General features: G+C 38.2%; 1 protein-coding gene across 1 annotated transcript; it reads right to left on the bottom strand.

Moving 5' to 3' along the window:
- Window positions 1-1,308: 1,308 nt before the first annotated feature.
- On the bottom strand, window positions 1,309-9,368 carry opn4xa (opsin 4xa). The gene is made up of 8 exons (XM_035668098.1): window positions 9,235-9,368; window positions 4,979-5,112; window positions 4,303-4,506; window positions 4,021-4,192; window positions 2,456-2,617; window positions 2,085-2,192; window positions 1,830-2,004; window positions 1,309-1,455 (listed from the first exon to the last, which is right to left on the bottom strand). The coding sequence occupies exons 1-8, from the start codon at window positions 9,366-9,368 to the stop codon at window positions 1,309-1,311; spliced, it is 1,236 nt and encodes a 411-aa protein (XP_035523991.1).
- Window positions 9,369-17,499: the final 8,131 nt, after the last annotated feature.

Raw genomic sequence — 17,499 nt, 5'->3', positions numbered from 1 at the left:
AACATCACACTGATGATGATAATGAGTTCTGCTGTGATAATAAATTCATTATAGATGTAATGATCATGCTAATACTGCATCATATACATGGCTTTCACATGAAAGAGTAACCAAATCCTCTCATTGGGCTTTTAAATGACCAGATTGGTAGCAAGTCTTAGTTACAAAGTAAACAATTGTATGAATTCAGCTTCCTTACAGAATACACAAGAAACCTTCCAAAAAAGACTGTCTTTGGCCTTTAAACAACAAGCTTATAATACATCTTTAATTTTTATTAATATACAGTTAATTCTTGGCTTTTTTGACAAAAGCACATACTATTTTGAACTCCGTTTCTAAAGGTCCTTTACATTTTTGGTATGTGTGATTTCATTATCACAGTGTTACTACTGAGGACGCTCCCTCTGTAGATAAAAACGTTTCATTTTAAGGTAACAAAGACACAACAATTTTTATGATCAGGTGATTGTACACCAATGAAAACACACCTATAAATATTTTATACCATTTCTCCAAATAGATCCTCCTACGATCACACATTCAAGAATTAACAAAAACAAGGGTAGCATTATTTCGTACAGTTGCACATAAACCTATAAACAAATGTATTCGGTTACACTTCATGGCAAAACAGTTTAAATTAAAGTTTTAACAGCTTTTTGAGAAGATTATCTAACATACAAAAAAAAAAATCTGTTTACTCTGCCATGTCACAATAGCACATAGCCGTATAGATAAATAACATATTTAACATTTAGCTTCCTGGTGTTGGAGAGAGAAATCTTTGAGCAGAACAGTCCAGAGTCTGTAAATCAAGCAACAGCTCACTCTGTCTGCTCTGCGTTCTTTGTTGTTCCTCACAATAGCCGTGGTCCTGAAGGCCTTTTGTTGAACAAGGTCTGATGATTGCTTGGGAGTGCACACGTACAATATTATCCAGACAATTGGACTGGAAGAGGACATGTGAATCCTTCTCATCTCTCTTCTTCTCTGCTTGCTGTTCCTCCCTCTGTTCATGTTTGCCCTCTTTCTTTTGCTCATCATCCTGTTTTTTCTCTTCATTCCAGTTGTCAGGATTGTCCTTCATTCTCCTTCCCCAGGCTGAGAACATTACTGGCTCAGGTGGTAGGTTGTGGTCACATCTGTTCAGTGAGCCTGGCTCTGCGATGGGAGTCTGGAACAAAATTTAGATAAAATGCAAAAGTATGTTGTGACATTTTGTCTGATAACACGGTCATGGTGACATGTTAGGCCTTTAAAATTTCTTTTAATTGTTTTTTGATAAACAAATACATTGATGAGCACCTACCTTACCTGTTCCTGGCTTTGGCTTCCCTTTACCTTGGTCTGCTTAGCCACTGAGTTGTACTCTTTGTCCCTCAGAGTTCCAAGGGAATAGCTGGATCTCAGACAATGGCCTATAGGGTCCAGCTCCACATCACTCCACAACTGCTGCAAGGGATATGCACATTAATTATGTCAATCAAGGTAAGAATGTACTATTGTGACTCTCATGATTACTTATATTAACTTCATAATTGTGGGTCTACTAGAAAATAACAATACAATGAATAGCTCATTATTAGTTAGTGCATCTTCTGATTAAAAAACAATTGAGACGGCTCTTTATCTTAATTATTTATTGTTTCCAAGGTATAGACACACCTAGCAAACCCAGCAGTAAATATTCACTGAAGGTGAGAAGAATAATTTGTGGGAAAAAATATTTCACATTTGAGCCTCTGCCATTGCTGAACAGTTTTTATGGCTTCTTTTGGGTAGTAAATGTACATTTCCAAAAATCCTGGCACAAAAGTCAAACTCACTGTGTCTGTTGTAGACATGGAGGAAACTCTGTGAAACTTGGTTTTGGATATTGATGACTGTCTGCTCAGCACTGAGTCCCTGAAGGAGGACTGACTGTGTGACACTGATATGCAGTCCCTCTTGGGGGCCTGGGACAGGAAGTTTAGACATGGAACTTTTTCTGCCAGGGTGTCTCTGTTGAAAAATAATAATCAGTGAAACTTCTATACTATTTTCAAGCTTGGGTTACTGATTAATTGGGAGACTGCACTCACCTGTATTTCGAGTGAATGATGGCATAGATAAAAGGGTTGTAGATAGCCGATGCCTTGGCTATAACAGCAGGGACCGCTTTGGAATAGGGATTGAGGATGCTTGCATATCTGAAAAGTGTAAAGAATAGAACTGTACATCACCTGTGACAGCAATGCTTCTGTAGTTTGACTCGCATTTCATCATGCCAAAAAAAAAAATCATATTCTAGAAGAGGCTCATGATTAATGGCTGAAATGAATTACACAGTGCAAGGAAGCATCCTATATGTTTTACGTTTTATGCCAGGGTCTACCAAGCTGTAGTTAAACAAATGTAGGTATTAAAACAAATGAGTGGACCATAAAGAGCCCTTGTCATACTGTATATTTACCCAGCCCAGGCGATGAGAGTGACGCATGCATAGGGCGACCAGGAAAGAACAAACACTATGATGACCACAAAGGCAATCTTGGCCAGCTTCCATTCAGTCCTGATGGACTGCTGCTGGATCAGGGTCGACTTCCTCACCTGAGACCCCAACTTCTCCAAATCTCTGTTAGGACAGAGGGAAAGAATAAAGGACATTTGAAGCCAGTAGGTAAGTCAATTCAGACACTAAATTAATTCAATGTAGTGTTTGCAGACAGTGTACCCAGAGTTGCACGCCTGTCACTCATGGTAATTGTGTGTGTGCACGCTTCCCCTGTGTGTGGTAGGTAATTAATATGACCTGCACCCCTGCTTATTATCAGAGAAGGGGTGGGGAGCTCTTATATTCTTTTTACCACTATCTTTGGTCCAGTTTTGCTGCATTGCATCATACAGAGTATCCTATAAGGTAAAGGTGTTGTTGGGTTTTTTCTCTCTCTACAATAAACACCCAGAAGAGTTGTGCTCTTTATTTGGACGTAGCATGTCAAACAGACTTCCCTACATTAACCCTCTCAACGGCTAATTGTTATCTTGGACCCAAATGCAGGCAAAGTGATGCACATGCAGATGCAATATAGCAAGGCAAAGCAGATAACGTAGCAAACAGTGCAAGCAGGCAGTAAGGCAGATTACATATGATTTTTCGCTCCCTGCCACTCTGAGACAGGATTAAGAAGATAACAACATCCTGAGTCATGCCAAAAACCTTCAATTTGTCAATCCCAAGGATGGAAGGTAAAATATAAAATAAGAGAAATGTGCTGTACCGTAATCGGCCTAGCGGGCAAGAAGTGACAGGCTAGCATGCTATGGTTGCTTGAAGTGACTGCAACTTCTTTGAAGAGCCTACAGAGTTGTAGCCTTCAACAAACCACAACAACTGAGATAGCAATAGCCTTATGGACACACTGCATTCATATTTTAAGTCAACAGATAAAGTTGACCTTAAGGTAAGTATTAGGCAAAGGTTAATTTCATAGTTATTTGGTTGTGACCTCCAAGTTCACCCCTGAATTGAAATGTGCAACAGCTACAGACATAGTACATGGAGGGAACAAGGGCAATTCTGAAACCAAGTGTGACCCTATTATGACATCATCCATTGGTTTGTGGAGTACGGCTTCAAAGCCTTGAGTTCGACATTATGGCATGTTGTTTTTTGGAGCCAAAAAATCAAGTGGAAGTAGGGTCATTACTCCATAAGGCTCAGTTCTATTGGACTTTTCCGGCCATGGAGCTTCCTCCTGCTGGCCATTAGAAAGAATGCAGGTTTAAGACACTTTGTGTTGGGTTCACTTCACAGACCCGGAAGCTCTGTCTACTACTTATATACTGTCAATATCTGAAACACATTAAAGTAAATTGTTGATGTGAAGATGTGACAATACAGTCTTCCCTTTGATAGTATGATGCTTTTTTCATAAATGTATTAAATAATCCTGCCTTTAAATGCAGAATTTCAATTATTTCCAAAGTCTTTAGTGCATAAAAATGCTACATAATCACCTATGTTAATTTATTCACCTGCTTGCTTGGCGGATTGCCAGGAACATGCACAGATAACAGTAGGATATAATGCCCAGAGGGATGAAGAATACAAAGCAGCATAACATCAAAGTGTAACTTTTGTTGGCAGGAGTAGATGTCACGTAATCCCATGTGCATGAGGTCATCAGTCCCTCTGGTATATATGAACCTTTAGAAAAAAATACAAAGACAGATGAGCGGAAAGTGTTAAGGGTCTAAAAGTATAAAAAGGGGTAGTTGAATAAAAAGAGTAAAAAGGTGAGAGAATAAGTCACTTACTCCACCCCAAAAGTGGTGCAAGGCTCCAAGCTAGTGAGTACAGCCAGACCAGGGCGATAATGAGGCAAGTGCGTCGCTTGGAGGTCCACCGAATGGCCTGCAGAGGCTTGGTGATGACAATGTAGCGGTCTAAAGAGATGGCCAGAAGGTTTATCATGGAAGTGATTCCAAATAAAGCTCCACAAAAAGCGTACATTTTACAGCCTATGGAGAAAAAAGAAAGAAGAAAGGACTTCATTATTACTTTTCTTCTTCTGATTGGAAGACTATACAGGTGATAAGTAATACAATTGGTCAAATTGCAATTTTCACACTATTCATATTGCCAAGGTTTGGTGTCAGATCAATTAGGGTCAGGTGGGTGTTCCTAGGTAAAGAGAAAAAAAAGATCTGAACGCTATTATCCTATTCCCTACATTTTTACATACATTCATAATGGTTAAACATATTAACAGAAGATTCTAACGTAACACACATATGCAGCATCCTGAGACTGTAAAAAGCCTATCCCCGTATTGCATGGAAGAAACTGATAAATTAAATTTTAGTGCCATAAAAACACAGCCCAAAAAACAGAAATGATTACTATATTTCATACATAGTTCCATACATAAACATGGATAGATAAAGGATGTGTCTTTTTTTACATAACATGTGTGATGAATGAAAAAAGTACCTGTTTCACCAAAAATCCACCCTTTGTAAAGGGAGTTAACAAAGAAGATAGGTGACTGTGTAATTGCCATGAGGAAGTCACTGATTGCCAGGTTCATGATGAAATAGTTGGGGGGAGTCCGTAGCTTCTTGTTACTGAAACACATTAAGATTGAAAAGACTCAAATTCAGAGTTCTCAGTGTCCCACAAAGCAATATGTTGTTGTTGACACATAAGTAACAGAGGCAGTTGAAGATCTACAGCACAAACATGGCCTATTATATTTGTTGTATTCAGTTGACGGTTATATGTTCAGACAATTTGTTGTACACACTATCATAGGAAACTTATACGATGTTATTCTACTATGTAAGTAAACTACACACGTTAAGATACATTCTAAGATTGTATTTAAAATATATTTTACATTTTTGGCTGTGAATTGAAATCCAGAGGGGGGTTTCATTCCAGTAAGAGACTTATTGTTTTGAAAGGTTGTTTTTTAAATTACCCCAGAATTGGGTACAGGCATCTAGATGGAGGAGGATTCATACCCTGGCCAGTACAATATCCTTCCAATAACTCTCAAATCCACATCCTTCTGAACTTCAGTCCATCTCCTTTACCATAACAGGCAGGGGAATGGAAATCAATAACAATGGCACATCCAAACACTGACTTTAAATAATACTGTCATTCTAATGCTATTGTTCTCTCTTAAAGCAAGTTCAGATTGATGAAAGATGCAAGAGTGTATCTCTTAGTCTAACAGGATCATGAGTAAACACACTAATATTGTCCACTAAATACGAAATGGAGGAACACAAGCACGTATTCTACTACTATCGGACTATCTAATGCACTCCCTTATTGAGTTATTGTGTTATTGAAGACAATGACTCATTTTCTAGTTGTGTTAACAGTTGTAATGAAGAAGAATCAGTCAAAGCAGACACTGTATAACTAGAGGTGAGAAAGCCAATTATAAATTACCTTAAAATTGGGTTCCTTTGTTAGGAAGACAATTGGGAACCACGAAAGCCAAATGCCAAGAAGGTAAAGTGTCTCAAAAGTCCCAAACAGTATTGATATTATATTCACTTATTGACTCCAACACAAGATGCAGGCAGCAGGGGGATTTATATGGTCTTCCAAAACATCTTTGTGTCTCCCACAAATGAACAAGAAGAACAATACAGCACATGTTTTTTTTTAAATTGGTGTTAAGCCTGTGTACAAGTTCACAAACAGAGCTGAATTGCACTGCTACATTTGTGTGCCATTTAAAGCTTTATTCCTGAAAGCAACGTCTTGTAACTGAAGTCAGTTCTGTCCTGGTAACTTTGACCTTGCCCCTCTATTGTCCAGAAGAGAAACTGAACAACATGCTGCCGAAACACCCGCACATGTGAATCCATCCTTTCTCAGCTAACAAGGACTGTGTTAACAAAATATGTTGCTATTCACTGTCCCACTTCATGAAAACCTGCGATACACATTTACATGTGTAGTGTATGAACAGTAATGAGCTCAAAACTAGCTGTCCATGCGTGGCCCACAGCAGATGTTGACAGTGCTTTTTCTGAGGCTGCGACTGTGCACAGACGGTCATGTTGTAGTGCATGGTAATGGTGTGTCCTTAATAACCTTCGGTTAACATTCCATAGCTCACTGCACACACCTACACCTCAGATTAATTGGCAACCTAATGCCTTCATTATGCTCAAACAAGACCCTAGAAACAGCACGGGGGTATGTGGAGGGACAAAGGTGTGTGAAATCTGAAGATCACCTAAATCAAGTTCTAGCTTTATGGCAGGTATGTCTTTCATCTGCAAAATGTCAGTGTAATCTGTGTCAGTGAGCATTTTACACTCACATTATACTTACTGTCAGATAAAAGGTATCAGGAGTATGGATACAGATGAAGGCTGAATATTTGTTCCAACTAAATTGAGAACAATGATATTATAAGCTTCCTCATTCTGGATGACTAAATTGTACACCAGCGTTCATATAGTGCCTTAACTGTTTAGCTTCATGTATCAGGAGTGTATTCATGTGTCTTCATGCAGATGAGTGGGTTTGTACTGAACAAGTGTGACTGGAGTAGAAATCGAGTGATGCAACATTTGGAGATAGCTGTGTGTAGATGTGTATCACTGGAGATTGGACCTTAATGAAAAAAACATGTCTGACCCAGGATTTTATCTAACACTTGGCTCTTCACTGCATTCAGTGGAATACTATATACCCAGGAGTATAATACTCAGGTATACTATACACCCAGGAGTAGCCATAGTGTACATACTGTATGCAACATGCACACCAGTCTATATAGTATATTAACTTGGGAGTCTTTTGTTTTTATTGCAGGCTTACAGACACGCATCTACTAACTACTTTTAAATTAAATTTGTGTCCTGGATGCAACGTAATTCTGTTTTGTGGTGCACTTGTCCTCTGTATAGTCTGAATGAAATAGTAAAAGTTAATGTTGATTTGAATCTTCTTCAGGTTTTGAAGTGAAGGCTGTCTTGGGTTTCTTTTTGGCTGGGAAATACTGAGGGGAAGATACATTGTAGGCTACAGCCACATTTTTCCTCTACTCTAGTTGAGAATCTTGTTCCACTGTCTGACGTAAGTGTATAGTGGGACACATAGTAGTTCATTGGATTACCCTGAGCTTCAGTACTGTTATTTAAGCTTAATGCAGTTTAGGTGGTAGCACAGGGATGACTGTGCATAAATAAGGGAATAGCTGACTGAATTATTGAATTTATACATTGATTTATCCAGTACAGTTAGAAAATCACTGAGCTGCTTCCTGATGTTGAATGCCTGCAGGCTGCTGTGAAGACCTCTCTGCCTGTGCTTGTAACATCTGTGCTTCCCAACACCCGTTCAGTGCTCTAAATCTCTGCTGGTATATGACCTTTAGTTAGTCACCCTTTTTGATATTCCATAGATTAATATATTTAATTTCATATATTATAGAGATGATTTTATTTTAATCCAGTCAGATAACTCAAATGTGTTATTTGATATTATAATATGCAATGGAAAAGTAACTAAGTACATTTACTCAAGTACTGAACTTAAGTTACTTAAGGGCAGAAAAAATGGAACCGGTTGCTGAAGGTCGTGAGCCGGCTCCGCTGCGTGGCGCACTCTGTCTGAACAGCCCGACTGGGGGCCATATTGGCTATTGTTATCTCAAAAATGCTGATGAACAGTATGGATATAAATTGTTGGCCTACTTAGTAGTGAATTATGATTTTAAAAGTAGAAAAGAAGATGTCATAATGTAATGCATACTCATAAAAGTACATAAAAGTACCCCAATAAATGACTTAACTAAAGTGAGTAGTTTCACCCATGTTTATAGATTAATCTATGTAACAGTATAGCATATATAGTTCTTAAAACTAGCTGTAAGTAATGTTTTTTGATAATACTACTGTACTACTACTAATTTTGAATGCAGTACTGGTAACAGATTAGGTTTAAAGTGAGATACTACTACTTTTACTTAAGTAAAAGATCTGAAGACCTCACATAATATGCCTCCAAATGGGCCGTTTAATGTGGGATGATTAACAGAACAGTCCTCAGGCAAACAGCCTCTGTGAACTCACTTGTTCTTGAGTTCTACCAGAACTTGTACAGTAGAGCACAATGCTCCCACAGTCCATATATACCCTTCCCTCCTGATTTCCCATAATTTGTTCATAGAAATGTGATGGGCTAACCGAGGCTTGTTACAGTGTCAAATATAGGTGCATCATACTGAGGATGGGAATGTACACTCTAAATCTCTAAATCTTAGAGAATAACTCAAAGTCAGCAGGCTGTGTTGTGCAAGCAGTGGGTCAGCATCATGATTCTTCACTTCCTGTTCATGCAGTGTATGGTTTTCCCATGAAATTCATTAACATGTTTTCAGTGTATCAGCACACATCAACCTAGCTCAAAAGTTTGATTAATGTTGTGCGAGACATGGTCAAAATAAGGCTTTGTATTACATCTTAATTATAGAAAAACTGAAACACTACTGCTTAGTTTTATAAATTTTTTTGAAGGCTGTAATCAGGCCTTAAGGTGTGAAATGAAGAATAAGTAAGTAAGTAATTTTTTTAGGTTCAAAGTAAACATTTCCAGTTCATTTATTTGGCAATAGAAATTGCTAATAGCTTACAACTGGCTATATAATGCAGCTTTTAAACTGACGATGACAGACAAACTCATCTCACTGTTCACCATTTTTCTTCACTTACCAGAAAAAGGCATACATGACCAAGGCATTGCCAGTAACACCCACTGTTCCAATCACCAAGACAAAGAAGGCAACGATGTAGTGAGCATGGTCCTGGACATCTACCTGTCGATAAAATCCACGATCCACGTCCATTTCTGTGACAGCAACCACACACAGACACAGATATCAGCATCTACATTATCTGTCAGTATCTATCTTCATGACTTTCATACAAAGCTTCCCCTCTGTCACTCTGACCCACCAAACTCTCCAGCATTATGTAAGAGTACTTATCATGATTAGCAAGTAAAATGTCTGGGGACACAAATGTAAAAATAAGATGTGACAGCACAGCATGCAGCTTGTGTCTGCAAGACTGCATCTTTATTGAGTTACCATATCCTAATGTCAACATCCTAATCAGTTAAGACATTTGACTCAAGGTCATGTTAATTCGCTTGTCTTATGTGACACGAAATTATGTTTATATTTTTACATTGGTTTTTATATTTTCTATCCATCCTTTCATTATTGATCACATCCATTGTTGTTATTTTTTTTTGTTTTTTGTGCTTTAGACATGTACCAGGTAAGTGCTCACATTTTGAACCTACCCACTTTTTTTTTCCTTTACGAAATCTGAGGAAATCCCTACATTTCCTCCCAGATCACTGTTGATGTTTTGGTACTCAGCTGTGAACTTTGTGAACTTTCAAATAGGAAATTTTGGGTTTTGGTTTTCATTGTACTGTTTCTGTAGGTTCTGAGGAAGAGTCAGTACTGTTCTGTGCCTACTCTACAGTATGTTTGTTAGGTTGGTTGGACATTACAGACGATTTTGTCTGGCTTTCAAGCTTTTTAGAGAAAAGTACTGAAAAGCTTAGTTTCACCTTTACACAGCTCTCTTGGTCTATCATTATGGTTGGTTGGCTGGTCCACCACTACTGTCTTTGGTGATCCCCTGACTTTTCCTCTGGCACCACCATGACGTTGACATTTGTGGTTTGGACTGAAATGTCTCGACAGCTTTGGAGGGATTGCCATGATATTTGGTACACACATTGATGTTCCCCTCGGGATGAATTTATATAACTTTGGTGATACCTTAAGCTTTACTATACCGCCATTATCAAGTTAAAATTTCAGTTTGTCCAATACTTGGTTTATGACAAAACACCTCCAAAACTAAGGACATTCCCATCAACCTTAGCTGTCAACTAAACAAAGTTAGTGGTAATTAGCAAATGCTAACACTGGTGGTGACATGGTAAACTATTATACCTGTGAGGCTAAACTTCATTATGCTGGTATCGTCAATGTGAGCATATTGCCAACACATTTTCAGAACTACATTGTCTCACTTCACTGTTACACAGATTGCAGGCAACTGTGGATGATATTAAAGGATGGATCGCTAATTATCTTCTACAAATAAATGAAAACAAAACAGAGAACATACTGTTCTGCCCCCAAACTCCCTCAGCACCACCCAGTCTGCCAAGTATTTATCCAGGCACATCAAACCTTATGCAAAAGACCTTGGCATAATATTCAACCATAATCTTGAATAATATATTGAATGTAAAGGGAACATAGTACACCTGTTTTTAGCATCTTTGCACTGGGTCATCGTCCGGTATCGAATTCCTTTCTTTGGTTTGTATTTAAAGCCCTGGATGGACTTGAGCTACTCTATATTGCAGAACTTATATCCCATACAGTACAGCTAGGCCCCTCAGATCTACAGATCAAGGGATGTTAATCATCCCACGATCTTGTTGGAAACTTTTTGGAGACAGGGCCTTCTCAGTCACTCTACCAAGACTCTGGAATAATCTGCCTGAAAATATAGGAACAGCAGAATCTCTTGATTTGTTTAAAAGGTGCCTTAAGACACACACACACATTTCTGTCAAAAAGAATGCATATGCATATTTTTGTCTTTGTGTGTACACAGTGTGGTGAGTTTTATGCACCTGCCCTCATATCTTTTTTTTTCTCTTAATGTCAGCACTTTAGCCTTTTTGAGCCTTTCACTTCTTCAAGTGTCACACCTATTCTCCAATGAGAAGAGCAATCATGCCATTAGCTCAGTATCTCCTTTGCAAGGTGTTTTGGTAGGAATGGTATAGGACTGGTACAAATATTCTCTTCCCTAATGCCCGACACATGACCTCAGTAATTTTCCAAGAACTTTAAACATTCTCTACACTGCACCATTCAGGCCTGAAAAGACCTAAAAAGGTCTTCCAGTTTAACACTGACTTGGCATGACAGATTAGGACTGAGTGTGCTTTTTGTTTTGTAATGAATTTATGTCGTATAGCTTATGGAATCAGAAGGATTATGACAGTCAGTGCCTTTTAATATCAATTATTAACGCTTGGAAACTGTAAAATCGGTTGACCGATTATTAATCACATTAAGAGTTGAAGAGCAGTGAAGCTGCCATGGCAAAAAAGGACAGAGGAGAATTTTTATAAACAACACAGCAAAAAAAGACATTTAAAAATGGATGGCAGAGTGACAGGAAGGATGTATAGAAGTGTGACACAGCAATTATTGGGCATTTTCAACAAAGAGGTGATTAAGTCGAGGCATTTTTATAATGAAAATGGCTGTATGGACTTGTTGTTCCATGTGTCCATTGCCTCACTGCAGCAGTGATTATAAGAGGATTTATATATTTTGTTAATGTGATGGAATCAAGAGTGCACATTGAGTCACACAATATTAACAGTACTTATCATCATATGTAAACCCACTTCCTGTCGTCCTCTGATCTGCATTACAGAACGGAGTTAGGTGCCAGTGCAGCACAATGCTCTCTGCCTCATCCATTTCAGAGAATAGTGTAAAACATCTGTCATGTCACATTAATAATTTGTTTGAGAACAAGAACATGTTATAAATTCCGTCCTCTGTTGACTTGCAGTGCACAATTCAAAATTAAGCTGCTTGATGGTATTGTATTTAATCCACCAGAGCAGTAGTGAATCTGACACATAATACATGAGCATGGGCATCTATGTTAAAGCATAATGGGTGAAGCATAGATGGACATGTTGTGTGTCAGGTCCAGACGGCTCTTGCTGTGCTCAGTGAAGCCTTGTGCGTCAGAGGATCCCTCAATCACCTCTTCCTTCCCCTAGGCATCAAAGCATTGTCTCATGTGAAAGTACCATAAATCAACATCTGATTTAGTGTAACTGTGTTCACACTAAAGGTGAAATGCACCTTTGCTCTCTTTCATAAACATTTATAACTGGAATGGTAACACCAAATGTGCTCTTGTTCATTCAGAAATCGCTAATACGAGGTTCATGTTCATGGAAAGCAAATGGATCGATGATGAATAAGCTTTGGAGAGAGAACATGCTTCATGTATTGTTTTAAGTAAATGATTTTAATTTTCTACTTGTTTAGTAGATATTAAAAGACATTAAACACATTTTAAAACCGTATTATGAAACTTAAAATCTTTTGGAAAATGACTTAAAGAACTACTCTTGACAAATGAATTGGTAAACATTACAGAGCATTGTTTGAATCAACAAGTGTGTTTGTTAGATATTTTCCTTTTATACAAATTGTTTTTAATAGAAGTTATCTTCCATAGTTTACAAGAATTAAATACAAATCATGTTATAAAACAGCATGTTGTATTGGTGAGACGGTCAAACCCCCTTCTGACAACACCAGATGCCCAGCTTGGGGTAAATTTAAGTATTGATCTGCTAACATCAACATTACTGTATAATTATATGATCAGGAAAGAATCTGTTGGGGTTAATCAAGAGCTGATGAGAATAAATAAGATCTTAAATCTAAATCTAAAATCTAAAATGTGTGACTACATTTAGGAAGAAATTTTAGTAACACTGGTACAACAACCAAGCTTGAACGAAAAATGTATTTTTTAGCAAGAGAATGGAAAACAAATTCATCCTTTTTATTAGATTAATAGATCAAACACATTCTTGAAAACTGGTTTTGCGCTCTTAGAAAGTTTGCTTCATATTGTTGATTTCCAATAGATTTACATATCATGGTTAAAATACTAGTTTATAAATGTATACAAAATAAAGAGAGAGCTTCAAATAAAGTCCATGGTAAAACTTAACCTAGTCACTATGTGAACAAAGTGTTACTTTACCTTATCCAGAGAGCGAAGCCCCTTCTCTCCAGGACACCTCTTTCTTTGTAGTTGACTGGTAAAGAGGATCAGAGACGCTGAGGCTGTACGGCATGTAAAACTGCTGGTGGAAAAAATCCACCACGCTTAAGGTTTAAATAGATAAGGTTGATGACTGCTTCTCAAATCCCCAAGTTGGATGGAGATTCTGCCTTACTGTGCAGCAACAGTGAGTTACTGCTCTCAGCGCTGGACAGAGTATGAGAATACGCAGAAAGACAGAAAGCGAGCAGCAGCACATTGACCCACCCCCCTGCTGGCTACCCATCACACACAGCTCTCATATAGCACAATGCATCGATCAAGCCAGTGTGTAGCGTGGTGTGCGTGCATGAGGATGTGTGTGTGTTACTGTTTGTTTGTTTGCGTGGGAAGGTGATAAAAGGCTGGTCTGATCAAATTAAGGTATTTCACATAAAAACTGCAAACACTACCAAACATAATGTGCTTCATTAGATAACATTTTTGGAACACCAATTACATGTTGCACCATTGCAGTTTCCCCTTATGAATCATCAAGCTGTGTGTTCTGCAAAGTGGTCTTCATAAGCACTGATTTCTGTGTATCTAGTACCCATCGCCAGTGGCAGAACTGTATGTGCACCAGATGTCGTAGCTGATGACATGGGAGGTGAGAAAGTGACACATCCCAGTTGCCACGGCTTCCCCATTTGGTGCTTTGAGAATTGCAAAGAGAAGTCTTGTGGTTTTCAAAAGCACCAAGCCTTTTACATAGCATGTGCCTTGTTCACTGCTCATCCTTGTGTGAGGAGAATCTTGAGAAAAGCACTCAGATAAAAGCCTACCGATGTTTATCATCTCATGCACAACTGAGCAGACAGCTGGAGTACCTTAATATTTCCATTTTCTACATGGAAATCTGACCTCTGTGTTTAACTGACATAGCACCTGGTTGTGGGGGGTCAAAACAGGGCAGAAGATGCAGCGACTTATAAAATGGGCTTTCTCTGTGAAGTTTGGATACCATCAAGCGAGAGGAGGATAAGCCTTTACACTTCTGGGTCACCGTACTTGTACGGGAGACAGACCTATCACCATAACTAATTTCCAACCAGTTAGCTTCCCTGCAATGTATTCTGACATAGTAACACAGGGGCAGATACTAGTTGTGTGTTTTTTGTTTGTTTGTTTGTGGGGGTTATTGTTTTGTTTTTTTGCACTTGTATTGATTTGTTTTCTATATCGTGTGAAATTCTTTTGGAATCTTTTCTGGGTCAAACTACATGGTCGTGATGACCAGCTGATTCACTGCGAGGGCATTTAGTGTCAGCGTTACTGTTTTTTGTATGTAGCTAAGACAAAGAGAGCTTTCATAAATTCTGTATACTTCACAAGAAAAGGAAAACTGAAATGTTTCCAACTGAAGCATATACAGTAGGTTAATTCAGTGTTTTAAACATGCAGTTGAATGCAATCCAGTGCAATAGTCCAGCAAAACAAACCTCAATGTAGCTTATAACATTAAATTGACATGCAGAGAGGTGTTTTTGTGTTTTCGTCATTTCAGGTGTTGCATTCCATTTTTCATGAAGAAAGCATATTATTACAGCTACTTTGAGGGATTATACATCTTATTAATATAGTTAATAGTGAGATAATGTGGTCACAAGGTAGAACTGTGTATTGCCACTTTGTCTGATTAGTGCATAGCCTGGAGGAAGACAATTAAAGTGGAGGATGTGAGAATCACTGGTAACAGAACTGCCCCCATGTGAAACAGTAAGAGGTTATTTATGCAAAATGGTGCTTCACGGCATGTAGTGTGGCTCCTCAAGAGCCACCAGGAAATGGCCATACAGCGAGGCATATTAATGTCAGTTGTTTTAGTCAGGCTATAAGACTGGGTGAGAGTGCTGTTTGTTTGCTTCTTTTGCCTGAGGTAACCCCCTCTCTACTACAATCAACCGTCCAATTACTGTCAAAATGGTCTGTCACCTCTGTCACTCCCTCTGAGGTGTGAAAAGGACAAATGTATCCTACAAAATATATTTCAACAAAACAGCTTGTACTTTAGATTTACTCTACCCTTAATGGGTTTTAAGGGCAAGCAGTTGTGAACAGAATATAATTCTGCGTGGGGCGCCAGTTCGTATACAATCTCATTCTGTAAATATGCATCTGAAGAGATTCTCGACACAGTGATCAGCAAGGTTTGTTAGAGGTGTTTTTTACAGAGTTCTGTCCACTTTACCCAGTTAGGCAAAAATAGACCTGGGGCATAAAGCTATGAAAGCAGAGGAAAGAGTCATATGACACAATGCCACATGTCTGGGGGATATCAGCACACTGGCTAGACTCGACTAAGCTGTGTCCGGTGGACGTTGTGGATTAAAGGGTTACAGTCATTTATCTGTTGATCGCTGATCGGTCATTCTCTGCTATTGCAACAGTACCCTTTGCATGGTGCTCTCGTTGTTTGGCCCCTAGTACAGTGTGGGAGTGGGATAGATAAAGCACTTTTGACATTATTGTTTGGAACTGGCAAGTTTTAATTCTTTTGGATTGCTTTGGTTAGTGTATATAGTAGTTTATTTTTGACCACAACGCTTACCAATTTTCCAATATTTGTCTTTACTTTCTATTCTCTGTCCAACACTTATGAGTCTGGGGCCTGTTTTACCAAGTTTAAAAGATGCACTTTACAAATTAGATCATTTCCTTTCATATTAATTTTGGCACTTTTATTGGGATCCTCATTAGTTATAGTTATAGAATCCATATTTAAATAAAATACATATAGTCAGTAATGCACAGTACATACACAGCATAGTAAGTTACAATATTGCCATTCTACCAGACAATAAGATTATATCAAAACCATACATATACAAAACATTAAAACAATTAGAACAATTAAATGAAATATGACCAGAGGAACATTTTGAAAGTTTCTCATACAAGTTATCTAGTCCCTCACTATTTAAGCCAGAAGTTAATTTACTGACCTAAAGTCAAATTTGCAGTAAGATTTATACCATTTTTCATATAACAATGTTTAATTAATTGTGCTATGTGATACTGTCATTGTATTCCTTATGTTTAGCTTTTAGTTTTTTACTAGTTTTCAACAAAACAATTACCAAATAAAGTAAGCAGCAAAATGTAAATTACCCTCAGAAAATGAGTCTTTCTTAATTTAATGCATGTTATTTTGATACCTTGTTTTATTTTCTTCAATTCATTTTAGCTGCATCACCAGACTTTAGTGGCCACCTTTTTCTTTTACTTTTCACTATATTAAAACAAATGCCATACTTGTGACCCATGCATGAGCATGCAAGAGCTCTGTAGTGAATAGGCCCTCAACAGTTCGAGGGTGACCTTGCCTGGCTCCATTTTCTTTAGTATCCCTCCTCACCTCACCTTCCCTTATTCAACTCCATGCAAGCATGATAGAGATAGATTAATTCCCATACCATGCTCCACCAGGTGACAAATGTTAAATGAATGACTAGTCACCTTCACACTATGCTCTTTTTCATTTTTATTGTCCTTTATGCTGATTATTTTTCTACATTACGTAAGTGTCTCAGCATCAGCAACATTGAGGAACACAGAGGATCAACTACTCATTTGAATTAAGGGCTACTGCAGACCTGTCTATATGGATTACTACAGACTTAGTTATAGCTAGTGGCACAGCAACTCAAAGGAATGAGAGATTATCAATAAAGCTAACCTCAGGGACACAGTGAACTTTGTGAAGGGCCGTGACAGAGCTTTACTTAATGAATTGTGGCTATTGGTTCTTAACTCTAAGGTATTTACATTATATGGCTCACAAGAATACCATAATGCCTTCATCAGTAATTTACAATACATCCATATGCTGATGACTGACCAATATCTGAGCAACTCCGCTGCTTTGTAAAAGGCACAAGACACATTGTTATTGTAGATGATTGTAGTAATCAGACATCAACCTATGTCACAGTAGGATACTGCATGGTCTAGCACAATAACACAATGTTAGTGCTTAACTGTGAAAAGCTAGTTCAGTCAGGACCACTTTTGTCAAAAGCACTTTTATTTCCAAAGCAGAATGTTACATTTGGCAGTATGGCTCTG

The sequence above is a fragment of the Morone saxatilis genome, unplaced genomic scaffold (assembly GCF_004916995.1).
Source record: "Morone saxatilis isolate NCDOM2014 unplaced genomic scaffold, NCSU_SB_2.0 Contig21, whole genome shotgun sequence".
NCBI classification, from domain to species: Eukaryota; Metazoa; Chordata; class Actinopteri; family Moronidae; genus Morone; species Morone saxatilis.
This window is presented reverse-complemented; position numbering and strand designations above follow the sequence as displayed.

Excerpts from the sequence above, each read along its gene's own strand:
- opn4xa (XM_035668098.1), bottom strand. The coding sequence starts at position 9,368 with ATGGACGTGGATCGTGGATTTTATCGACAGGTAGATGTCCAGGACCAT. Across the intron at positions 4,193-4,302 it reads TGCACCACTTTTGGGGTGGA|GTTCATATATACCAGAGGGA; the intron begins GTAAGTGACTTA and ends TTTTTTCTAAAG. Across the intron at positions 2,193-2,455 it reads ACTCTCATCGCCTGGGCTGG|ATATGCAAGCATCCTCAATC; the intron begins GTAAATATACAG and ends TACACTTTTCAG.